Genomic DNA, 25,917 nt, shown 5'->3' on the forward strand with positions numbered 1-25,917 from the left:
AGAACAAGCAAAAGTGAGAATCGATCATAATAAAAACAATTTTACATTATAGTTAATATTTCTGCGAGTAAGGTAGTCAAGAAACGTATTAATTATAATTATCTGCATCTTTCCAATCATATTTATATGGTCAATTTATAGAAAGAAAACGAAAAAGAAAAGAAAGAAAGGAATTATATCGGCAGAACGAATTAAAAAAATCGAAGCATTTCTTAAGCAATCAGCACAACCCCTACAAAGAAGTCAATCAATTCATCAAATAAATGAAGTTGATGTAGCGTTGGTCAGGCAAAGACGTAAAACAGTACCATCTGCAATGGATGTGGAAAATTTTCAAGCAGCTAATCCTGAAAGGTACAGTTCTTGGGCTAACAAACTAGTATTCACGCGTATAAAAGTAGCTCTTATGAGGCTAAATTATTAGTATTAATATAGTGTCTAAGATTTTTACTGTAATATGTAAAGCAATTTAGATTCCTATGATTCCACTAAAGAACAATGGGAAAAATGGTTTGACGAAATTTATCCACCTAGTGAAATAGAATTCGGTATTTTACATTTGACTTTATGACTCAAATAAGTTCTTAATACATTAATAAATAGTTTGCAGAAGACAATCTCATACTAGTATTGGCTATAGTTTTTATCCTGTCTAGTAATTATTAATATTGATTTTACCTTCATGCGTTGCTAGACTTTAGTGTGGCACCAAAAGAAGAAGAAAATGTCGAGGCTGAATCAACTACAATTAAAGGATTTAATATCGAGGAATTAGATCCCATTATTAAAGATAGTAATCCTCAGATCTATGAGGTGACGCCCTATCATTTATCACTCTTACAAATTCTTAGACAATGATTTACGAATAATGATCTATTTGAATACATTACTTAAAAAAAATGAAATCCTTTAATCTTTACCCTTTTGAAGGCTATTATGAAGGAAATCGGTACTTTAGATGATGAAATTAAATTGCACAATAAGGTAACAGCTTATAATTTATCACGGCGTGGAGCTCTTTTGCGTAAAATTGGCCAACTGTTGCGATCACAAGAAGACCTCGAACTTGCTATAAAAATGGAACCACAATTTTTGGATGCATTTTGGCAAAGACATCTGTTATATTTATTGCAAGGAGAGGACTATGTAATTGCTAGAAATTAGCTTTCTTCTTAGTGTATCAATTATTAATAATTTTCATGATCTTTATCTAAAGTATGTAAAAATTGCTAACTTTATTTCGATTTCTCCTTAATCCATATAGAAAGCACTAGATGATCTGAATTTTATTATAAAGATAAATAAAAATCACGCTAGAGCGTATCGAGCTAGAGCTGAAATATTCCGACGTCTTGGCGATGCTACAATGGCAGCTATTAATTATACGCAGGCAATTCGGCTAAATCCTGATGATGCAGAAGCTTATTTTAGAAGAGCTGAAATGTATGAAAAGGTACTGACTGTGAATATAATATCGTTATACCCGGATTTTATCCAAAAATGAGCGATAGTCTTTATTTAGTCTCATGATAATGTCGTTATTATTAGAAAATAACATGATAGCTTTAAATTATAAATATTATAAGTCATCTATATCTGAAATCTCGTAATACTAATAGAATCATTTAATTCTGCTAACATTGAAAATTCCGTAGAAAAATGACATCTTATCTGCATTAGAAGATTATGCGATAACTAGCAAATTGATGCCCACGAAAACGGAAGCGATATTTAAGCATGGAATGTATATGTTTAAACAAGGATCTTGGTTAAGTGCTATCAACGATTTTTCAAAATTACTAGCAATGACACCTTATAATGCCGAAGCAAGAAGTTATCGTGGTCGAGCACAAGCACAATTAGTGTGTTTTTATTAATAACTTCAATTTAGTTATAGAAACAAAGAAATTATTATAGTAGGCATCGAGTGATAACATGTTTGTATACTGCAAAGATTAATTATTTCATGTTTTATCTCTATACTAAAGGGCAATTTTACAAGTGCTTTAAAGGATTTATCAATTGCTATTCACTTTAATCCAGACGATGCGACAATTTTTTATCATAGAGGATGCATTTTAAGGCGGTAAATGTGGCAGCAGTTACTGTAATCCTATTTATTTAAAATTTGAGCTTGATCAATTATGCATCTACTAGGATCATATTTTACCGGTTTATCGATGATTATTTTTACTATTGCCACAGTATTAGTGATGCTATAAGAGGTGATAAATGCAGCGGTTACTTAATCTTAAATTTAAAATTTGTGCTTAATTAATTAAGCATCATACTGGAACCATACTTTTAGCAATAGTAAACTTTTACCACTGTCATAACTGTAGTAAGGCGGTAAATACAGCAGTTACTGTAATCTTAAAGATAGTTTCCACATTATTATGCGCCATATTAGAACCATACTTCAAATAGATTTCTTGTTGAAATTTTCCACTGCTATAGTTGTAGTAAAGCTATAAAAGGCGTTAAATGCAGCAGTTACTATAATACTAGCTTCGATTCATACTTAATTATGTGTCATACTAGAATCATTCTCTTAAAATATTTCTCACTAGCATGGTTATCTTAAGGCTATAATAGAAAACTAAGTAAATAAATGTTAATAGTAGTTATTATTTTTAATTTCTCCAACATAGAAGCCACCCTAAGATGGCCTTACAAGATCTTAGCACATCTATTCTTTTAGATGATTCCTATGATAATGTATTGGCGTATGCCCATCGGGGTATTATATACGCATCTATGAAACGGTTAGCTTTTGCATGTGTTAAATTCCGCGAACTTTGCAACCCTTTTTAGTCATGCGCATAGTTTTTATCGTATTATAGTATAATTCGTTTAATTTTTTAAATGTGTGAAAAAATCGCGGCCGTGAAGATTTCACATTTATTTGATTTCTTGCCATAATAGTATTGCATCGTACTGCGTACCGTACTTAGCAAAATTAATGTCATTTTTAATGTAGAGTAAATTCTTCATATTGACTATAGCCCGATAAGACGGAAAAGATTTCTTATATAATACTGAGTTAAATTTAAATTCTGTAATACAAATGCAGGAGATAAATTGAGCTGCGTTATATCACCCTTAATTAATAGCAATTTTAATAAATATTTGTAAAAATGTTATACCATTAATCACTAATAGAGTAGTAGAAGATTATTCAGTTTTCATACAAGCATAACTAAATTTGTAAATTAAACGTTTAAAGTGCTGCACTTTGAATACTATACAATTATAATCGAATACCCAAAGTAAGATTTCTTTTACAGTCAAAGTAACAACATATCTTCTAATATATAGTATCTCCCATCAAAAACTTGTTTAAATTCTTATAATTAGCTTAAATTGTTTAATATTTGTATTCACTTACTGGTCAATAGATGGCCGGAAGCTGTGAGCGATTTTGAAGCCGCTGTAAAACTAGACAAAACAATCGTGCTGGCTCATGTCAATTTAGGAGTTATATACATGCGGCAAAAACATGATTATACCAAGTAAATTTTGCTATAATTAACGAGTATCAAGATATTTTATGCCATATGGAAAGTATGGTAATTTATATCTGAAAAGTGCTGATGAATTAATATCTTTCTTGCAGTGCAATTCGACGATTAACATCGGCGATACGTATTGATCCAACCTATGTCAGAGCTTATGTTTGCCGAGCAGAAGCTTACTGCTATGAGTCGTTGGTATGTCAAAAATGCTGTGATATATTCTCTACAATACACAGCTAATAGTAGATGTGTCAGCACTACTAGTAAATAGACACACTTACTCATAGATATATTTTTTAACTACATTATGTAGATACAATTCGGGTTGAAGGACTACACCAGAGCTATCCATCTACGACCAGATAATCCTAAGTACTACTTATATCGAGTAAGTCATTAATTCTATATACTGTTGTGATTATTATTTACAGTCATCTTATATTACTTTTTCGTCTAACCTTGCTAGGGTAAACTACTACTTCAGATGGGTGAGCTTGATCTCGCAGGGCAACATATAAGGTAAGAGCTATGTTCTCAAGTAAAAGTTTTAATGCCAATTTTGTAATCGTGCGGTAGAATTTATACTATAATCATCTATCGTAGATTTGCATTCAATCTCAACCAAGGTGTTGATTTATCAATCACCCAACAAGCTGCTGTTTATTCATTCTTGGGTGAATATACCGAGGTAATATTTCTAATCTCGATTATCATAAATACTAACTTATTTTTAGAGTATTTTAAAGGTTTATTCGTCAATTTATGCTATGTATTTACAGTCAATTCAAGCTTTAAATCGTGCAATTCGAGCTCAGCCTGTCGCACCATTATATTTATTACTTGGCAAAGTTAGCATGAAAGCCAAACTTTTCAACGTCGCTATTGATCATTTCAAGGAAGCTGTCAAACTTATGGTAATGCTGATACAATCTATTGTGATTATATGTCTATTACCGTCTTTTATAATAACTTAACATTATTTAGACACCTTGGAATGTTACTAAATTGATTGACATGCCACGTGAAGCTGCTGAAGCATTCTATTTGATCGGTTTAAGTTATAATGAATTTAAAATGTATAAACATTCGGTCGATGCTCTAACTAGCGCTATCAAAGTTGATCCTCAACATTATCAGGTGATTGCGTTTTCTTAGGCTACTTGTTTTATTAAATCATACTTTATGTAAGACATTTTATCTTGATTTGTAGGCATACTATCATCGTGGGCTTACTAGAATCAAATTAAAACATCCTAGAGCTATACAGGATATTAACAGAGCTTTAGCTATCAAATCCAATTTTTTCCAGGTATAATCAGAAATGATTGCTATGATCTATTATAGTATTAATTTCAACATTTTTTGGGTCAGCGTTGATAAGAGAGAAAGTATAAACATAATTTATGCGGTATTTAATCTAGTGCACTTTTAAAGCACGGTTGATAATTTTATTGAAAAGAAAAGGAAATTCTATTAATTTCTAACGCTCTAATCTAGGCATATCTAAGTCGTGCAGCTTATTTTGGAATGAAAGGCCGTTATAATAAGGCTATCCTCAATTGTAATGAAGCGATAGAAGTGCAACCTAATAGCTTAAGAGCTTATTTATATCGGTAATTGAATGAATAACATTTTCTTGTTTTGTTCTCAATTAAAACTAATCTTTTGCCGTTATTATCCGTTCCTATATGTATAGTGGAGCACTTAAGTACTTGATTAAAGCCTATAACTTTGCTGCCAAAGATTTAACTAAAGCCATTGCAATAGATCATACATGCGTTTTAGCTTATTTTAATCGTGCACTTTGCTACCAGAAGTTAAAAGAATATCATAAAGTACGATGATGAGAAGTTGCTAATCTTATTTATTTGTTTATTTATTTAAGTAATAAATTAATAATATTGAGTACGTTAATCGCGATAATTAAATCTCTGGCGGAGGACTATAATTAAATATATAATCGTATGGTCAACATCGTTCCTATATAGGCTTTGCAGGACTATGGAGTTGTTCAATTACTCGACAATGATGAAGATCAAAAGGTAAAGATACCAAGATACTATACTTGTGCCTGCTTACGTTGTTTACTTATTGTTAAATATTATTGATACGATTATAATTATCAACGTTATCTTTGATAGGTTTTGCAAAATCGCAGTTTACTTTATTTTGAAATTGGCGACTACGAAAACGCCTTGTTAGATACACTATTATGCTTTAAGGTAATGAAGTAAAAGCTGAATAAGATTTGTTGTTACAGCAATCATGAAATTAATACATTTTATTACGTCTTTCAGGAAAATCCAAAAGATGTCAAAATCATCCACACCATCGGTCGTTGTTATCATCAGTGAGTAGAGATGTTATTGAGTGGAATTACTATGCAGCTAATACTGAATAATTTAGACTTTATTTTATCAAACTGATAATGATTTTATTTAATGGATTAGCCTTCAATACTATGAAGATGCAATTTATGCATTCAATGCTGCGTTAGCTATAGATCCGTTCTTTCTCGATGCTTACCTTGGTCGAGGAAATGTAATGATGGATTATGTTACCTTGAATCACAATGCTATCAGCAGGTAATGTACTCATAGGCGTGTAATAAACTATTTACTGTATGATCATTGATAAAGGTTCTTACATCTCACAATCTATTGTTGATAACTTTTTGGAAATTTTAAGGAGGGATTATGGGAAAGCTTTACGTTTGAGCCCTTTCTACTTACCTGCACGTCTTAACTTAGCTTATAGTTTGCAGGTGATAATTAATTTCTTGATTGTTCGGCGTTTGTCATATACTTGGTCAAGATATTACTTTAAAACTTGATTACTAACAATTATGACTACTATTTCAGGTCGATGGCCATTTCAAGCTTGCTTGGAATCAATTTACGATCGCTCTTAATATAGATAAAGGTAAGAAAAATACCTGCCTACTGATTCCAATTAGATTTATTTCGCTTTGTTGATACCGAAGGACATGGGAGGAATAATTGAATGGCTCTTATTATTAGGTCTATGATGTTATAATAGTGTTATCAACATCTTCTTTACATTTAGAGTGCATAAGTGCCCTTGAAGGAAGAGCAGTAGTTAATTTACAAATGAGCAATACATTTGCAGCCTTGACTGATATTAATCAAGCAATTAAGGTTAGGCAATAAATCTTGCACCATTGCATTTATTTCGCTATTAATTTTTTAAAAAATCTTCGAATAAAGTAAAAAATAATGATAAATTATTTCTCCATTTTATATCGTCGGACTATGACTGCTGCTATGTTTACAGATTAAGCAGACAGCAGAACTTTATACTAACCGTGGAGTAATTCATCTAGTAAGTAGGATGATCAGTACATCTGGATTAGAAGTAAATATTACTACAACACTATTTTCACTATATCCTTATATTTTAAGGCTCCCTTTTAACATATTTCTGGTTAATTCTTCTTTACAGTTTCGGAATGATGTTGTAAATGCTATGAGAGATTATCAAACTGCTATAGCTTTGACTCCGACTTATAGCCTAGCCTACTTTAACGCAGCCAATTTATATTTTATTCAACGCCGATTCCAACAAGTAAGTCTTTAAAATTACTTTATTAAAGGATTTATATTGACTGAATTAAGGTGCTTCTTATAGTTTGATGACTGCAATATTTTATTAAGTTTGGAAATGTTAGTCATATGATAATTATACTTATTACTTATTAGGCTCTAATGTACTATGACAAAGCCTTAGAATTTGATGCAAATGATGAGTCAGCTCTTCATAATAGAGGTGTTGCTAAGGTAAGCTAATTCCTGATTCACTTGTAATTAATGCTTTTAAAGTGATCAAGAAGGATATTTGTAAGTCAGATAAAAGTTTATACCGATCTTGCTTTAATTCTCAAAATTTATTTCTTTTTATCAATTCTAGATTATGATGAAAGATTACGAAGGTGCCTTGGAAGATTTTAATAAAACAAGTAGGACATTGTTTCTTGATTATTTACAAAGTCTCATAACAATTACATTAATAAATATATTCATTCATGTATCAGTTGATATTTACCCGTATGGAGCTCATGCTTACTTTAATCGAGGAAACTTACTTGCAATAATGGGACGATATGGGGAAGCAGAGAATGATTATGGCATTGGTAGGATATTTTATCTTGAATATATAGACGATTTATGTAAGTATGTTTCTTACAATATTAAATCATGGTTATACATTATTATTTACAGCCTTAAAGTTAAAGCCTCAAGATGCCATAGTTCTAAAAAGACGTGCCTATGTTAAAGGCAAGCAATCGAGAAAAGAAGAAGCTCTAGAGGATTATAAGTTGGCTGTGAATATTCAAAGTGAATCTGTAATAAAAGATTTATTGACCGAAGAATTAACTTCCTCAGCGTAGTCTAACCAATATATAATTTTAAATTGTGTGTATATGATGTACATTAATCCTTATAGATATATGTTGATTATATATTTATAATGTATTGATATTTTACTATGTCGAAATACGATCAAATCAATTTACTAATTAAAGTTAATTAATACTACTGAATCAAGAAGTTCTCAGCAATTTGATGCATAGAACCATGTAGTCTATCATACGCTAAACAATCTTTATGAGCATATATGGCTCATTAAATACAAGTATTTAAACCACTTTTATACATGAGAATTTAATTCTTACACATTGCAATCACAAGATTGTTGTAAAATTCTAAAATTTGTACAATTGTTTCTTGATGTTGAGGTATATAACGGCAACTAACTTTATGCCGGGCTAGAATTTATAATTATAGCAGTAGTACGGAATTTATCATATATTTCTTTTGCAATCCATAAATTTGAAGAAAATTTTGATTTCCAAGTCATTTGATAACATTTATATCATCGAGCATTTTACGTCTGTTTTATAATAAGAAGAATACTAACAGGCGTAAAAGAATATTTTTAATCATGTTAACTTTATATTAGAATGAAGTTTTATTTGTACTGTTTCGAAAATTAATCATGACCTGATTCTATCGCATAAGTGGATTATGCACATAAATTTGACTTGGTTTTGTGCTAAACATTGAAAAAATTGATTGGAAAAATAAAAGTAAAACATTTGATAGAGTTTCATCAAACATAGCTATGATTTATGTCATTGATTTGATCACATGTAATCAAGATCTTCATGTTATCGAGGGTTCAGAGCCCATAACAAAGTGTGTTACTTTCGCAAGATAGTTTAAGACGATTAGTAGTACTATATCGAAGGAGTAATATTCAGGCGATAGAAGCAATAATATTGTTAAACACTTCTAAGTGATAAGAAGATATTATTAAAGAATATAGCAATGTTTCGTGGATATACAGTATATACAAGTAATTAATGGTTGTAGTAAGAGCGGCTGTATTGTCTTTTTAGGGGTGACGACGGTCTTACAAGCCAATAGCGAAGATACTTTGTGAAATGATTCCTTGGGCTAGATAGAAGACGATAACATTCAATTAACGGAGATATTGGCTCCATTACAATACTTGTAAGTGGTAAAAAAGATAAAGTAATAAAGGCGATATACAGCAGAGCTACAATTAATTAATTAATTGTAGGAGCAGTTCAGTAAAGATTTTAAAAATTGACGACGATGTTACTCCATTAAGAAGGTGTGCTAGTTTACGTGTAGAAGTAATTAAAAATAGTAAATGGAATAAAGTGAGAAGAGGACAGCATTCATTCAATAGTGGTGCAGTTACGTTGATATTATTAATGCTATTTTAAATGATCCAATGAAGAAATAATTAGAGCTATACTACGGATCTACTGGCCGTAAGAATAGTATCGCAGTTTACGGCATCCATTCCTTACGAAACGGTGATGGTGATCCTATAGCTTCAACGGAATATTAATTACTACCCTAATTGAAATAATAATCCCGCTAAGCCTTACCCTTAGATCCTATATTTTAGGTAATATTATGAAAATGTGTCGGATGTCTGATCTGGTGGGATCAATGATTTAGTTCATACCGGCAAGCAAGCCCTTTAATATGCAATAAACTAATAATTAATCGGACATGCACTCTAATGAAGGACATTAAAATCAGTTCCAGAACGTTATCCTTGAACTGGTAAGTTAACTTTTGAGAGAACGTGCAGATGTCAAGTTATTAGTGAAGCAAGGTATGTTGGTACATCATGCAGTTACTATTCTTGGCTTTCAATATTTACAATGTTGATCTTCGACCGCCCGCAGAACATCGTACTGTACAATACTGACGTTGGAGGGTAGCAGATGTTAATTTACGGTTTACCAATCTAGCCCACAATCTCCGTCACATATATACTGTATATATCCGATACTAAAGGTAAAATTTCAATTTAATTTGCTAGCAATATTATTCGGTAAAGTAAGGCTGAATTCTTGTTTGGGTAAGGAAGGAAGGCTAATTTCCATCATCGTATCATGGACGCTTCAAGACAATCCAGCTATAGTAATACATCCTATACTAGTGAATCAAGTAAAAATCGTTACGATCGATGGCATTGGACCGTTTTCTTACAAGCATGTCAGTATAATGAACAGGAGAAAAATCTCATAGATAAAAATTATCAATCGTAAACGTAGAGGATGATATTTACTTAATAAACTACGATAGAGAGAATCTGCAGTAATAGAGATCTTATTTAGCCCTGATATCATTGATCGTTTGATTCTTTACTGATATGGGCAATTTTTTCATTTTAGATTTTGTCAGTATTGCGGCTATTTTGGGTATTGGTATTCTCGGTAAGTAATTAATCACTGCGGCTAAAGTAACCAGCAACCAGCAAGATATCAAATAATCAAGTATCCTTTTTACTTCATTCATTTTTGGGGGAGGGCAAAAGCTTCCATATAGCGTACCTTTCAATGTACATCATTATTGATGAATATCTCTTGATTATTAGGTCTGCCTGTAACATTGTCTCATTCTGGCATGCAACCTTTGATCTTAAATCTTATTATCAGCTTCTTTGCACAGGTATTAGTAAATGTATGCTATTACTATATCGATATTTGCTATATATCGAAATAAGAAGCGTAAATTATTTCTTCGGCAAGTTAGCATTGCTTTGATAAAATAAATGAACTAACTGTATAGAATTATTTTCTTATCCTTTTAAAACGAATGCAAAATTTTTGTGCGGAAAGTTGGCATTAATTATAGTCTTTAATTTTAGTCAATTTTGGTTTTATGCTTTACTACACTTTTACAACAAGCATCAGCGATTAAAATCCACGAAGCCAATCAATTTGAGGATGTAGGTTTATACTTTTAGATATCCTAAATTTACGGTTTAGTGGAATAAATTAATCATCTATTATAGCAGATATCTGCCTACTGAACCAGGCTAGTAATGAAATTAGAATATTACCATTGGATAACAAGATATTTCTACTTGTCTCAGTTTGTTTGTATTGAAGATGATTCAACGCCTTTAACCTCGGAAACGAATAATACTGAAGCTTTAGCTATCATCGAGCATAAGCTTGCAGAATTAAAGGATTTAATGGTGCAAGATAAAGATCAAGACGAAACACAAGATGATGAAATTAGCCTACATACCATTTCCAAACTTTTTCTACCCTTTGGAGCTTATCAACTGTTTGATATTCTAGTCATTGCAACATTGTACGTTAGAGTTATTTATAGTCTTCGCCGTACTTATTAAATCAGCAGTTATCATTTCTATCTATAATTAATCTAAATTTAGTAGTATAGTAATAGAATGATAGATAGTACTACTCCTAAATCGGAAAGAATAAAACTATAATAGGAAACTCAGCACAGATATACAAACGAGCAACCTTCATTTAGTAATCCCTATCTCATTTTTCTTGTTACGATATTTCAGTTTATCTATCTTGATCAGCTTTGCATTAGCCGGTGGTCAGGCCTATTCAGAGATAACTGAACTACCGTAAGATTATATCATACCTACAGTTCTGATTTGTGACTAATTTAATACTTATAACAAGTAATCAGATATAAAATTTATTCCTATTAACGGTTACTGTTGTCATTAACTCCTCTTTTAATACTATCTTCTTACTACTTGATTAGATTACCAGTGATGATATCCATCTTTGTATGGAGTTGGGCCGCTGTTATCATTTTCCTTCGAAAAATTGTTCAGCCTTTTGTCTCTGTTTTAACAATCGTTAAATGTATTGCCTTAGTAGTTACGGTGAGATCTTCTGATACGCTTTGCATTTATCCCTAAAATTTGATTATAATATATCATGAATGGATTAGATCAATTTACTCGAATATTGTACGATAGGTTATTTTTATAAGGCGTCAAATCACGCCAATTGTATCATCCGTCGTACTATAATTATTAAGTTAACTTCGATTAAGATTGATCAGAAATATTAATAATTCCTAATTAGTTACTTTACTTCGATATTATAATACTTATAAACCAAATAGATACATATAAGCAAAGATTATTAAATTGGCCATAATTTGTTAACATTTCAAACGGTATTTCTAATAGGATATTGATATTGTTGATCAACAGGTATCGGTTACTTTTTATGTTGGCTTAAAAATTGATCTCCCAATACACAACAACTGGAGCTATGTTGGCTCGTCTTTTCTAATGACAACAGTTTCCCTCGGTATAACTACTATGTCGTTATTTTAGCCTAAGTTACGCTACTTTAGAGATATCATAGAATGGTCATGATTCTATTAAGCATACTTATTCAATGGATAGATCCAGTAAATGAATTTAATGGATTGCCGTAAAGTTATGATGGACATATAGTTTGCTATACAATTATTAAGCCTAAAATTCGTACCATCAACAACTGCGAACTTATTTTTAGCTTTTTCTGATATATCGAAAATTTTCAATTTCTATTTTAAAAAGGTGGTATCATTTTGATCATGCCCATGCTTTTTGCTAGAATCCGCTTCAATACCCGAGAGGTACGTAAAATTGTGTCGCTATTTTTTTGGGCTACGGAATTGATATTCATATATCATTTTAATACGGTATGCAAGTAAGTTCGATCTTGATTACTTTAGTGTCTTCTTATAATTCATCTCAAAGCGATTATGATATTGTATAAACGGAATTATTATAAACAGCTTTTAAATTTCGCAATTATTACATTTTTTTAACAATATCTTTCCATCGAGTAATTATATTGCTATTGTATAGTTTTTTTCAAAGCTAGGCTTGATAGTTGGATACATATAAATAAGTATCAGATCTTTTCTAACATTTAAGATTTGTATATATTTCGCAATACAGTAATTTTGATATCATTAAACTTTTAACTCAAAATACTTTACGAGCTTTGACATTATATCTTTTTAAGAAATAGAGGAGCAAGCTATATATTAACTTCTTTCTATGCAAAATATTATGATCATACTTAATATCAGTCAATCTTAAATTTGCAGGTAGTCCTATTTAATACAGCCATAATAAGTGCGTTAGGGACGGTGGTGATCTTGAATCTCCTTTGGTATGGATAATTCTATCAGAACTATTTAGTTATATTGCCATAACAATACAGTATACGATATATCGTTCATGAACAGACTTGAATATCAGTAGTGAGAGCTAATGTAACTGTAATATGGCTTTATAAAATGAATAGCATTTATAGCGTAGTTGATAATGTGCATTTTATGATGTAAATAAGCTACTTAAGCTGATTACTCTACTACAATTTTTATCTTGTCTCTTATCAGTTCCGTTGTGCTATGTCTGATCGAATAGTAAACTACCGTACTTAAATTTATTCGACTTAGCTGCTTCTCTTCCTAATACATTACAAATACCAACTAGCTATACAGCAATATAAGGATCTTGAATATCGCTTTATAGGTCGTATGCTGTGCTTGGGGTTGTTCCTCAACGATGTGTTGATATCCAGCCAACTATAATGCAACCCGATAACCAGAATACGACCTTAGCAGGACACTGCAACATTTCCTTAGCATGGTACATAGTGGTGAAATTTTGATATCTTCCAGTAAATCATTTCGTCGCCTGCGAATAACAGTATTATTGCGTCGTAGTAGTAAGGTTAAAGTTTCGATTTTTTGCGCTATTTAGGGCAGAAAGAAACGGTAAAATATCGACTGTTCCATTAACTGAGGTAAAATTGTAATTACGAAATATTTATCTGCTGTGATCACTTTAAGAAAAAATAAAATCTACCATATATAGATTCTTCGACAGCATTATCCGAAGTACGATTGGATTGCTAGTTTGGTTGAAATCTTTATCGTTATCAGTATCACCGTCTCATTTTTAACTTTAGGATCAGCTTTAAGGCACACATGTGAGAAATAACCTTATGCTATTAGCTACTATTTTAGATTAAAATTAATTAGGTAAAAATTGTATTAAACTTACTATCTTGCTTTGGCACTTTTTCAGTGTGTGGAACGTTAGATACAATCTGGAATTACTTTAAAGCGAGAATGTCTGAGGAGGCAGCTGCCCAAGTAGAAGATGGGGTTCGCACTACTACGGAAAAAAATTGGCTATGGTAAAACAATTATAAGTTTATTTTACTCAGTATCATACGCTCTTAAATTTCCAATAACCACAATTTTATCAATATCAATTAGCGATAATACTAAAACTAGTCGGCTTAAGTATACTTTATTACCCATATTATAATTATGAAAGTCTTTTTATTTAAATCTTTCATCACCCTACTCTAGGATTACTAAAATTCTAGTCTATATCCTTACATTTGGCATCGCTTTTATAGTTGCAATGTTTAATCCAAAGGTAATATATATATCGTTTTATATTACTAGCCTGCACAAATAAATTACTTACCGTGCAACGATATACCCGTATGTATAATTACCTTTTATAATCTATCAGGCATTTATAGCAATCCTAAGTTCTGTAGGATCATTTTTTATCAATTTACAAGCTGGATTGTTCATACCTATGATGATCTACAAGGCTAGGCGGCATGCTAGCAGGTTGATTATGATTAGGATATTACAACATTTTAAAGCATTAATTTCAGATAATTAATAAGCAGATTATCTTTATTCTTCTTTAGCAATTTAAAGACGCCTTGTCCGATGGGGAAAATTCTGTATATATTACACTTTTTGATGGCCTTTTATTTCTTATTTGCAGTTGTTTATGATATTGTTATTGTAATTATACAATCTGTTCATAAATCTTAAGAGATGTACATATCATAATCATATCCTAAATGAATTCTAATGAAATCCAAGGTTATCGATAGTCCAATAAATGACTGATGGAAGAAAAATTGACGTACACGATCATTTCAGCTAGCTTTAAATTAATCGGTATGTCATTTTATGATCAACAAATTGTATATTATTTGCTCGTACGACTGAATATTCAATATCCTAATTTGAAATGATGGGCATGTAATAATTTCAATGTTTATACTATTCACTTATCATCTACTCTGTATAAAACGCAGAGCATGCTAACGATAATTTACAAACGTCTTCTACTGTATACGACGAAATATCGAAGACATGTATATAATAATAGACACAGAAAAGTGATTTTATTGAAAATTTAATGCTCATATTAATTCATAAATATTACAATAAATACAGTTCATCGTTGTTTTCAGTGACATTCTAAATTAATCTGAGTTGATATAGTATTTTTAATTCCTATAGAAAATTTAACCCATTGCAGTGTATTAAGCACGTCATACCCTTATACCAGATGACAACATCAATCCAAAATCGAGCTTGCACCTGTTTATAAGAATACTACTAGCAGCTACAAATAAATGTTTTATGTAAATAACCTAAATGACATTGTGTTTGATTTATTTACAAATGGATATCATGATATATAGTTTCATGTGGTGTACATGTCTTGTATCTTACTGTATTGTTGTCTCTTTAATTGGATAAAGTAATACAACAATATATCCAATAAGCGAGGTGTACAGTAATTACAGTCATCATTGCCCTTTAACTGGAGGACTACATTTGGATCCAGAATTATAAGGCTACTAATATATGAAGAAATGTAGCCATTGATAAAACCAACCATATCCAATTAAGAATGTTGCTTTAACGGAAAAGCCATCTTTTATACATTATTTTTATTGAATTTTATCTTGATTTAGTCCTTTCAATTGAAGAACTACTTCTTCTTTTAAACTGTTCACTTTAGCAGCATCATCTAGGGTATCACAAATAAATCACAAGGTAAATCGATTGATTTTAAAATTGTTACTGAAAACGTGCAACTTGACGTACTATCTATCTGTTTTATCAGCTCTTCCATTCTTCTTATTTCAGAGGTGATCTTTTTCACCTACAGTTTAAATCAATACAAGAACTGTTGTATTATGTTAAAAAAAAAAGGAGTATGACTTTCAATTCTATTGAGATTATTCTTCACAGTAGTAAACAGCATATTACTGATAAGCTTTATATAAAATCTGGAATCGATATACATGGTGTTTACGATAAAGAATTTATAAACTGGTGAAAACTCTAAACGATAATAACTGCTCCATTTCAGCTTAGTTGATTGAAGTAGATAATACTAAAAGTTACCCTTGCTGTATCTAAAGATAACTACAATACTGAAGCTTATATCTAGTAATGGAATAAAACCTTTGTTTGTGTTGTTTCAGAAAGCCGTTGCGATTCCTGGTGTGCCTTTGCTTTCATGTACTGTAACTAAATAATAAATATCACTGTGTTATGATTTCAATATCATGAGGATGTTGTATGGTTTGCAGGTTATACAGCTGCATAAGTTTAGGGCCATTGATTAAGCAGTCTATTGAATATAAGTTACCTTTCTAATTTCTTGGCATACCAAATCGATTTCATGATCCAGTTTTTCTTCTTCTTGTTCGGTATACTGGTTAATTTGCACCTACAATGATTATTTTATTAGTCATCGCTGTCTAATTGAGTGCAATTCAATATATATCAAGTCGATCCAGTGTACTTTAACCTCATCTTCAGGTAGTAAGATATCATCAGGAATATGGAATACATTTGCTGGTAGATATTGCTATTTGATCAATAGAGTAGAACAATAGAAAGAAGGTTTATCACGAGTCTCTTTAGCTCGTTACTGGTTGTGATATAAGACAATCATTGTAGTTGGTGATTTTGATACTGTACCATTAATGCTGTGGCATTCTTGCTAAGATTATTCGTCAATTCTTGATATAAATCTTGGCAAAACTAAGCAAGTAATTTAAATGATACACCCATTACTACGTTTTCTTTCGGTTGCATTATACATAATTCTGATTTATGTCAAATAGGCATCATCTATCTTTAGTTCTGTTGTAATAACAGTTTTTGTCTGTGTCATCTCGAGTGAGTACATTAGTCGTTTCTATCAACCAATGTTGTTGCATATACGAGTATTTGGCTTTACCTGTTTGGCATCTTCAGAAGACATTCCCTATAAAAGTAGACAAGGTCATTTTTCATCATTCAATGGATATACCACACTCTTTTATCTCATGTACACTATCAAGGAAGTTGAAAGCACTGGTTGTGTGATTGACTACTACCATCTTACGGCTACGTTACTGCTTGTATAAGCTAAGCTACTTCATTTGTCATCATCGGTGGAGGTAAAAGGTATGATGCATCCATGCGAATAAGCCTTTTCGACTACAAGTACTGTCCAGACGATGAAGTTGTAGATTATTTACAAACCTTATTGATTAATTGTTCCTTAACACTCTTGCGCATTTCCTCAGAGTAAAATTTTCCAGCATTAGTGACTAGGAAGGATAAAAAACGATGCTGTCAAAACAAGAGTTTGTCATCGCATGTTGCAAGCTAGAGTGACAAACGCGTTGAGGCTGGACGTAACCAATTCCTTTGGTCCTCCTCAATCAACATACTGCCCATCCTATTGGTACATGCATAGCCACTCTACTAGCTTCTACTTACCACCTACAAGCATTTCTGGGGTACTAAATCCAAAGAACTGTTTCTGATATTGTTGATGATTGCTTGATTGATCCTCCACTTGCAAGTCTCCTTCCATTTTGCTGCAATCATCGGCTTTCTGGGGCTACTATGTTATCATACTGTACAGTAATACCGCACTGTATGAGTTTGGCCGTCCCGGTAGCAGACGATACAGTACAGTACAGTACGGTACCCTGGTCAGTTTCCAAAAATTGGCGGGAGAAAGTGCGTACAGTACTGTACGGAACGGTACGTAGTACTGTGCGGTACGGTACGTAGTACTGTACTGTACACTGGTTACGGTCACAGTACTGTACTGTGCAGTGTACTGTACAGTGTACTGTACACTCAGTACGGTACTGTAATGTACTGTACAATTGTACTGTACAGTACAGTACAGTACAATATTACTGTCCTGTGCTCTACAGTGTACAGTACAGTACTGTACAGTACAGTACTGTACAGTACGTACAGTACTATTTACCGTACTCTGCAGTAATTGAAATAAAATGGATAAAATCGATAGGACTTCAATACAGGCTTTCTCAACCTCTATGGTTGTCCGTCAAAACCATCAGTGTACAGTACACTACTGTATATTGACAGTCAAAGTCTGCAATACTGTACTGTATTCCACAGTATCAGAGTGTGCAGCAGGATACCAACTAAAATACAAGACAGCCGGAATGAACTGTTCAAATTGGGGACGCACAAAATTTCATGCATTTGCTAACAGTCAATTACGGCCATAAAAACTGGAGAAAATTCTCTTCTTATACAGTACTGTACTGTCGAGGATCCAGAAATTACAGTGTACTGTACTGTACACAGTACAGTCCAGTACTGTACACTGTACAGTAGGTAAAAACATCACTACAGTTCAAGTTACTGTACTGTACAAGTGTACAGTACAATGTACCCCATACCTCGGACTGTGGACAAAGGACAAAAACAAAATCTTTTTTCTGTCAGCTGTCAGACTACGTTCTCACCCGTCTGTATACTGTACTGTACCTACCGTACTCCAGCTCAAGTTGAAAATTTCCCCTCCAACTCTGCAATCATTTTTCTGTACAATACTGTATTTACCTTGAGGCTTGAGTTCATTAAAAAAAAAAGTTCAAGTTGCTGCAAACACCTTGCCATAGATGCAAGGGGTAATCACAACTGGTATAGTTATTACTTTACTTGTCTTTGCAGTCGTCTTGTCGTCTTATTGATCAACTGGTTGCTTCGCTACCTTTTTCGAATACAACATTGGAATATCGTTCAAGTTATCAAAGCCACACTGATCTTTACTTTCAATCATTGAACTGCGTACTGTAACCTTAGTCGGTGCAGTACGAACAGTGTTCAAAGACATGGAGCCGGGAACGCGCGGTAATCGGATACAAACTTACAAGCACAAAGGCAAGGATAAACAGGTTAGTGATCAAACTACAGTACTTGTAGTAAATGGCACGTTTTTGGCCACTTTCAAAGAAGACGCTTAACATCAACAAATTCAACGCTAGATGCATTCAAAAAAATGGGTAGATTTTCTATTGTACTGTACATACAGTGGATCAGCCATAGTAGCTTTTCCTCCTACTAAAGAATCGACATTTTACGCTGTACAATAGCATCAATTTGTCGGCCAGCTTTGTCGTTTTGACTAGTCATTTCACCAAGCTTGATATTGTAGTGGACTACACAAGACTGTCATAAATTGTAGTGGACATGGTTCCACCATGGAACTGATACAACGCAGATGTTGTAGAATAATAGTGGTATCATCATTTTGTAAGAAAAATCTTAAAATCACTTTCAGCGGCTTAATTTGTCCTCCATTTTATAGTCCAGTATGGAGCATACATTCGTGGCTATACCGCAATAATCGAGTTTATATAGTTATAGGATAAGTCAGCGGATACGTTAGTTTTAGCAGTCAATTCACGTCAGCAATTCCAAAAGAATAATATACTGCGTTGTAGAGCTCGGTCCACAAAAGTTCAACTTCTCGTCGGCCACGCACACTGTGTTATCAATCAAATCAGTGCTCATCGCCATTACTATGCTGATGCAAGTACAGTACTGTACACTTGCTGAACAAGTAGCGTCAAGGAAGCTATCTTGTAATTATTCCCTGATTTCCATCTATAGTACGATAGAATATACATTACTTCCGAGATCTGATCCAACTTGAGTGCCGTAGCTTTTATCTCCTGTGCTTAAATGGAGATGACTTTGATTACTGTATATTACAATCATATGTTCCAATTGGTGGTAATGATACACCAGATAGTGCTATCGTCTCCTGTTACGGCTATTACTGTAAATATGCCGTCACTGTGGAGACCTAATTATACTATACAGTACATAAGCATTCAGTGGATCCAGGGAATGTACAACATAAATTGAATGAATACCAGCGACTATATCCCATTTCGTTAGTCTCTGGTAGTGCTTACTGTACAATCACATGCAGTACGACAATTTTAGGCTTCAAGTAGTTGTTTCTATGCACATTCTATCCATTATTCTCCGTCGTTCACAATTCGCAAATATATGTTTCTAGCAGTTTCCAATAGCTCCCAAAACATGATTCTATTAGCTATACAGCAGTTGTCCAATGTACAGAGCTACCTGTTTCTATTTTGTCTTTTACTTTACCAAGCTTCGTGAAGCTACAGGCTGCTGGTTGCCAACTTGGCGGCGCGCTAGAGCCATATAAAAAGAGTTTTACTGCATCGCGCAGTATTGTACAGCACAGTGCCCATACAGTCGATACAGCACTATAAAACTACTGTCAACATCCCTGGTAACTTGGTCAAGACGATACAGTGTCTGCCGTCGTACTGTCGACGCTTATAGTCTACTGCCATGATACAGCGGTATATATATAGATATATATAATTATATTGACATACAATGCATATAGTACAGCACTGAATCATACTGTACTAGATTGTGCTATATTGAGCGAGAAAAGCACAGATCGTTCATAAAGATTTTGACCTTGCTAGGTTGATGAATTCTACCGAAAGGAGATGATAGACGACTTATTAAAGGACTACCTCCATACATTGGCTATACATCATTAAATAAACCATGGCCACACCATGCTAAAACACAGTGATTGAGGCTAAATTGAAACCTTTCATTCTATTGCGATGCTTTGCAAGTCAAATGAACCTTGTATCACATTCTACGGGAGTGAATTATCTTCGCATCAGGATAATTTTACGCAATTACAGTAGAATGATTGCTAGAATCGATTTTTACCCAAACTTGATAATGTAAACCTTTATCAAGGAAAAAAAGCCGTTGTAAAAATGTCGCACATGATACGGTCAATCGCAAAAATGACGTAATTAAACTTTGCTGAAGATGGAAGCTAGATGATATCAACAAACTAATTAGAAATAAATAATTATTGTTATAATCTAACAACCAGTGTACGTATGGCATGTTTAGTATATTATCCAATTGTTCTGCTGTAGGAACTGAGAAGAAGAAGGGTCGATGTGAAAATAGAATTACGCAAGGTAGTGATGCCAAATTATTATTAGTATTGATAACTTTCAAAAGTAGCTTTATTTTGTGACAACTTTTTTTTACTATATTTAGGTTTGTAACAGATTATACGATTATAGCTAGTTTACGATGGTGATTATATGCAATTGCTGATATGTAAATAACTTATTAGAATGCTTAAAATTCCATATAAACAAAGCTATTATAATACTATTCATTTACCGTTATTTTTCTAAGAGTATATAAATCAACAGACTTAGCATATGCTATTCATCTGATAGACTAGTTTTTAGCTTAGACCCAGTGATATTGCATTACATTGCCGTATTCACCTAAGTTATCTTCGTGAGATCCTTTCTGATTGAAGATTAATTCTTATTCTCATTTGTAACATACAAACTTAGAATAAGAGATCTGAAGAAATTGCAAAGCGTCGAAATGTACCCGTAGATGATGAAATCGATGAGGAGGATGATAGAGCGCTTGAGGTAACTTTGATTAATTTAATCTCTGTCTATTAATCTGTTGATATCAATGTGCTGTAGCCAAATATAGTTTCTTGTTTTAAATGCTTTTAATGAATAACTAAATGTTTTTAGCGCAAAGCCATGATACTAATAGATTACGAATACTTTGGTTAACATTAGTAGTTTCTGCATTTAAATTTTACCTATGATAACGCTAGACAATAGTAGAGTTGTTGACAAGCTAAAAAATGTTGGCGGAGCATTTTTGTAACGCAACATGACTTATAGTTGCAATAAGATAGCAAATGATTGCCAATAGTATGGTTTATTGTAGTCAGTATAAATCATAGCTAACGGCTACTCCCGCGTTATGAAGCTGACCCTCGATGTGAAATTCAGAAATGAATTGAAATTTATATATATACAAGTAGATGTTAACGCTATTGATATATTCAAAAATAATTTAGGACTATGCTACCAATGTGGTAATTACCCATGTTGCGCAGGTTAGTAACATGTTAAAAATTGATAAATAGACGTTTCGCTAGGCTAGAAAGGGAGAATATTTATCTGTAAGCTAGTGCCAATTTATGTAACTGATATTCAAGTTATGCGCAAGCTGTATATATATATATATATATATATAGTGCTAATCTACTTGTGCGAGTTTTTATAGTGGTAGCTCACATAAATTAGCAATCACGATAAGATTTATTGGTATTCGTAATAGCGCACATTATATAAGTATTAATCATATTTAAAGTTGAGATTTAATGATAAAATTACAGGTAGTTAAGAATATATACTGTAGTGATCAACACGCATGAGTTGTAATTTCTTGGTAATTACGTATGATTAATATGTTACACATGTGCTATAACCTACAGCGTGCAAAGAATTCAGATCCAAATGTTCAGTTAGAAGCAGTTCAAGCGATTAGGTGAGCGGATAACCGGATAACCTATGATTTAAATTTATAACGGATCGGAAGGATAATTCAGGATATCTTTTGTAGTATTTTAAGTAGTTATCGCTATAGCAAGCCATATGTTAGTGAAAACTTCACGTAGACGATAAACCTTAAAATGCTCCATGTTATCCAATATCTGTGTACACTTGCATTACAACAAGCATGCAATATGTGACTGATAGTATAAAATCACTTTGAAAGCTTTAATATCAAATTTAGACAAATAACTGCTCAGTATTACTAAGGATGAATTTATTTATCATTGATCTCGGTCTGTATCATGCTTTTTCAGAAAATTATTATCAAAGGATAAATCACCTCCAATTGATCATATCGTTAAGTAAGTAATTGATTATTGCATAGTAAAAATAATATCCCGTGTACTCGATCTTGATAGTAATTTTGTCAATTTAAGTCCGATACTAGTAATAAGTAAATGTTTTATATCATTTAATCTGCGGTTATGCTTTATGCGTAGTACCGGCGTGGTTACCACTTTGGTCAACTGCTTAGAGAGAAATGATTCGTATGTACTATGAAGCAATCATAATAGTTTAATATTCTAAATTTGTAATCCAATGCAATCGTTTTCAATAAGCTAGAAAAATAGTAATAAAGTTGTTAATAAATATACTTGTATGTCGGGTACGGTACATTTAATTGTATACAAAGGAGTGGTGAAATACTGCATTTCTTAAATCTAACTGTTAATTTTAACAAAATATCCAAGGCCTTCTTTACAATTTGAAGCCGCATGGGCTTTAACTAATATTGCGTCTGGAACCTCAGAGCAAACCCGAGCTGTAGTCCAGTTCGGTGCTGTTCCTCATTTTATTGCCTTATTGAGTTCATCTTACACCGATGTCTGCGAACAGGCTGTATGGGCGTTAGGAAATATTATAGGTAATAAAAAACTATCTAATAACAACCATTGAACTAACTATATTTAAAGGGTTGTTGTATTAACTACGTATATAATGCTGTATCTTTAAAAAAGGTGATGGATCGGAACTACGAGATTATGTTCTTAGTCAAGGACTGCTAACACCGCTGTTAAAATTCGTTTCACCCAACGTCTCGGTAAGTGTAATATCAATATTAATCATATGCATCTTGCATAAATAAATGGTCGATTTATCAGTTATTTACTTACAATTACATGATACGGAATATGGTCTTTCGGGATATAGTGTAAAGAAACTTTCTGTTGGCGACGCATTTGTTGGTATTAACGTAACTCCAAACTTTGATATTTTTCAGCTGTCATTTTTACGTAATGTGACGTGGGTTTTAGTCAATCTATGCCGGAGTAAAGATCCTCCCCCTTCATTAGAAATTGTTCTACAAGTAAGCATTTATATAACATTTATTTCAACGATTTCATTGATCGTAATTTTGCTTACTTGAATCCGTATCCAAATACTGCAATATATGCGTACGTGTCTTGAATATAGATTCTTGGTGCCCTTGTTGCTTTAATCCACCATAACGATTTAGATGTAAGTGTATACATTGTATTCTTGTCTTTCAAATTCTGTAAATTTTTTTTGGCAGCAAAGCTAATATGCATTCGACACGGTTGTTGTTATCTAATTTATGAATGTTGCAATACTGTTAGATTTTAATCGATTGTGTTTGGGCGCTGTCGTATTTAACGGATGGCAGTAAACAGCAAGTTCAGGTAATTAACGCATTTTAACTACATTTCCAAGATGGTGATTATTTATTAAAATACCAGTGCATGCTCACTCTGAATATGGTTACAGATAAACTTTTAAGTAAATCTAAATATTATCTTATTCTCCTTTAGGCTGTAATAAATACCTCGATCGTGCCAACACTTATAGGATTTATGGGTGCAAAAGAAATTAAATTACAAGTAATGATCTATCTTGATGATTTAGAAGCTATTTATTCAGTAGCATAAAAACTTTATTAACCACTTTTACTTTTATTTAACTATTAGACCGCTGCTTTACGTGCAGTCGGGAATATAGTAACTGGTACTGATTATCATACACAGGTTAGGAATCCGTTCAAAATTCTTTTTTTTAATGAGTATAATTTTTAAAACCACTTCTAATTATATATTGCATTGATGTTTTAATGCTAAGATTGTTCTGGACAATGGAGCCCTAAATCATTTCCAAAATTTATTAACTCATAGTAAGGAGAAAGTTAAAAAGGTAAGATTGAAAATATAATTGTTATAATGCATACGGTGCAGTCGTTAATCAAATCTGTTTACGACTAAGAAAATACGTTTATACTAACTTAGGAAGCAATGTGGTTCTTATCTAATGTTACTGCTGGCATACCTAAGCAAATACACGTAAATAAATTAACTGAACTAACTTCTAATTGCTTGTGTTATTTTTTAATAGTTATTAATCTTTAATTATTGTTTTAATCAATTAGATGGTTATCGAGGCTGGTTTAGTCCCTTTAATTATTAACTGCTTAGCAAATGCTGACTTTCAAACTCGTAAAGAGGCAGCTTGGGCGGTTAGTAACCTCGCTGTCAATGGTGAAGCTGAACACGTAAGTTACTGGGAATTAAAATTTTGCTTCACACGATAAGCAAGTTCACTTATTAATTGATTTCCTGTCTGTTATTAGATAAGCCTTATGGTAGCCGATGGTGTTATTACTCCTATGTGCGAAATGTTGACAATTAAAGATATTCAAATTGTTCATGTATTGCTAGATGGTATTTTAAATATTTTAAAGGTTGGCCATATTAGATACGTATAAGATAGATTAGTAGTAGATTTTGGTAATCGACTCCGACACTCTGTTACTAATATCTGAATGTCATGTATTTATGGTGCTGTGTATAGGCTTTACCCAATGACATAGGAAACATTACAATTATTATCGAAGAATGTGGAGGTAATGACTAGTGTAATTTGCTAGAAATTATTGTGAATTGTAATAATAATACATCGATAGCAATCAATTTTTATAATATTTTATCTTATCTTTAGGATTGACAAAAATTGAAGAACTACAAAATAGCGAAAATACTGAAATTTCGAAGCTGTCTTCGGAAATAATTGATAAATACCTCGCGACTGTAAATAATTATCCATCTTTAGAATTAACAATTTTTGGTAGTTAATGCTGTGAAGAGAAAAGTGATCAGTTCCGTTCTATTTCGCAGGAGAATGAAATCCAAGGTGTTCAACCTGAAAAATCGGAAAAGCAATACAATTTTGCAGTAGATAATGTCCCTCATTCAAATTTTAATTTCTAAATTATATCAAATTTTAGTCGAACAACAGGATTACTTTATGATTTAGTTACTTAAATGTGAAATTTGAAGTAAAATGCGGAATGTACTTTCGTTCGTTCTTGCTCCCGATGTATAAAAAGCGACAAAGAATCCAGTTAGTTCATGATAGAGAAAGAGTAAATTGCGATGTTGGTGCTATGATCTACTTTTATATCGAAAAGTTTCTGGTATA

The 25,917-nt window shown here is 32.5% G+C and overlaps 4 protein-coding genes across 4 annotated transcripts; 3 read left to right on the forward strand and 1 right to left on the reverse strand.

Annotated features, from left to right (window-relative positions):
• Window positions 1-921: 921 nt before the first annotated feature.
• Window positions 922-7,923, forward strand: TRIADDRAFT_24608 (uncharacterized protein; the record flags this gene model as incomplete). The annotated part of the gene is made up of 23 exons (XM_002111300.1): window positions 922-1,146; window positions 1,265-1,453; window positions 1,656-1,862; window positions 1,989-2,086; window positions 2,652-2,765; window positions 3,399-3,512; window positions 3,617-3,703; window positions 4,092-4,203; window positions 4,295-4,470; window positions 5,212-5,350; window positions 5,504-5,557; window positions 5,657-5,737; window positions 5,813-5,865; window positions 5,966-6,100; window positions 6,204-6,279; window positions 6,377-6,437; window positions 6,582-6,673; window positions 6,810-6,857; window positions 6,978-7,100; window positions 7,235-7,312; window positions 7,443-7,491; window positions 7,567-7,665; window positions 7,754-7,923. Coding segments are annotated over 23 exons (2,580 nt in total), but the record flags the coding sequence as incomplete, so codon positions are not given.
• Window positions 7,924-9,972: 2,049 nt separating this feature from the next.
• TRIADDRAFT_55223 (uncharacterized protein) lies at window positions 9,973-14,731 on the forward strand (the record flags this gene model as incomplete). The annotated part of the gene is made up of 16 exons (XM_002111301.1): window positions 9,973-10,075; window positions 10,255-10,296; window positions 10,458-10,531; window positions 10,959-11,182; window positions 11,406-11,471; window positions 11,615-11,738; window positions 12,051-12,174; window positions 12,429-12,487; window positions 12,968-13,032; window positions 13,398-13,514; window positions 13,629-13,671; window positions 13,743-13,857; window positions 13,956-14,067; window positions 14,246-14,315; window positions 14,415-14,518; window positions 14,602-14,731. 16 exons carry the CDS (start codon window positions 9,973-9,975, stop codon window positions 14,729-14,731), a joined length of 1,572 nt encoding a protein of 523 aa, XP_002111337.1.
• A 914-nt stretch (window positions 14,732-15,645) lies between these two features.
• TRIADDRAFT_55224 (uncharacterized protein) lies at window positions 15,646-17,573 on the reverse strand (the record flags this gene model as incomplete). The annotated part of the gene is made up of 7 exons (XM_002111779.1): window positions 15,646-15,725; window positions 15,803-15,860; window positions 16,353-16,433; window positions 16,515-16,574; window positions 16,950-16,976; window positions 17,237-17,304; window positions 17,477-17,573. 7 exons carry the CDS (start codon window positions 17,571-17,573, stop codon window positions 15,646-15,648), a joined length of 471 nt encoding a protein of 156 aa, XP_002111815.1.
• Window positions 17,574-18,858: 1,285 nt separating this feature from the next.
• TRIADDRAFT_23692 (uncharacterized protein) lies at window positions 18,859-25,571 on the forward strand (the record flags this gene model as incomplete). The annotated part of the gene is made up of 19 exons (XM_002111302.1): window positions 18,859-18,921; window positions 20,980-21,024; window positions 21,418-21,525; window positions 22,368-22,420; window positions 22,743-22,790; window positions 22,929-22,976; window positions 23,181-23,353; window positions 23,448-23,530; window positions 23,711-23,797; window positions 23,905-23,949; window positions 24,069-24,131; window positions 24,261-24,329; window positions 24,417-24,473; window positions 24,565-24,636; window positions 24,729-24,782; window positions 24,869-24,991; window positions 25,070-25,180; window positions 25,291-25,342; window positions 25,438-25,571. The coding sequence occupies 19 exons, from the start codon at window positions 18,859-18,861 to the stop codon at window positions 25,569-25,571; spliced, it is 1,488 nt and encodes a 495-aa protein (XP_002111338.1).
• Window positions 25,572-25,917: the final 346 nt, after the last annotated feature.

This window comes from Trichoplax adhaerens, genomic scaffold (assembly GCF_000150275.1).
Source record: "Trichoplax adhaerens TRIADscaffold_4 genomic scaffold, whole genome shotgun sequence".
NCBI lineage: Eukaryota > Metazoa > Placozoa > Uniplacotomia > Trichoplacea > Trichoplacidae > Trichoplax > Trichoplax adhaerens.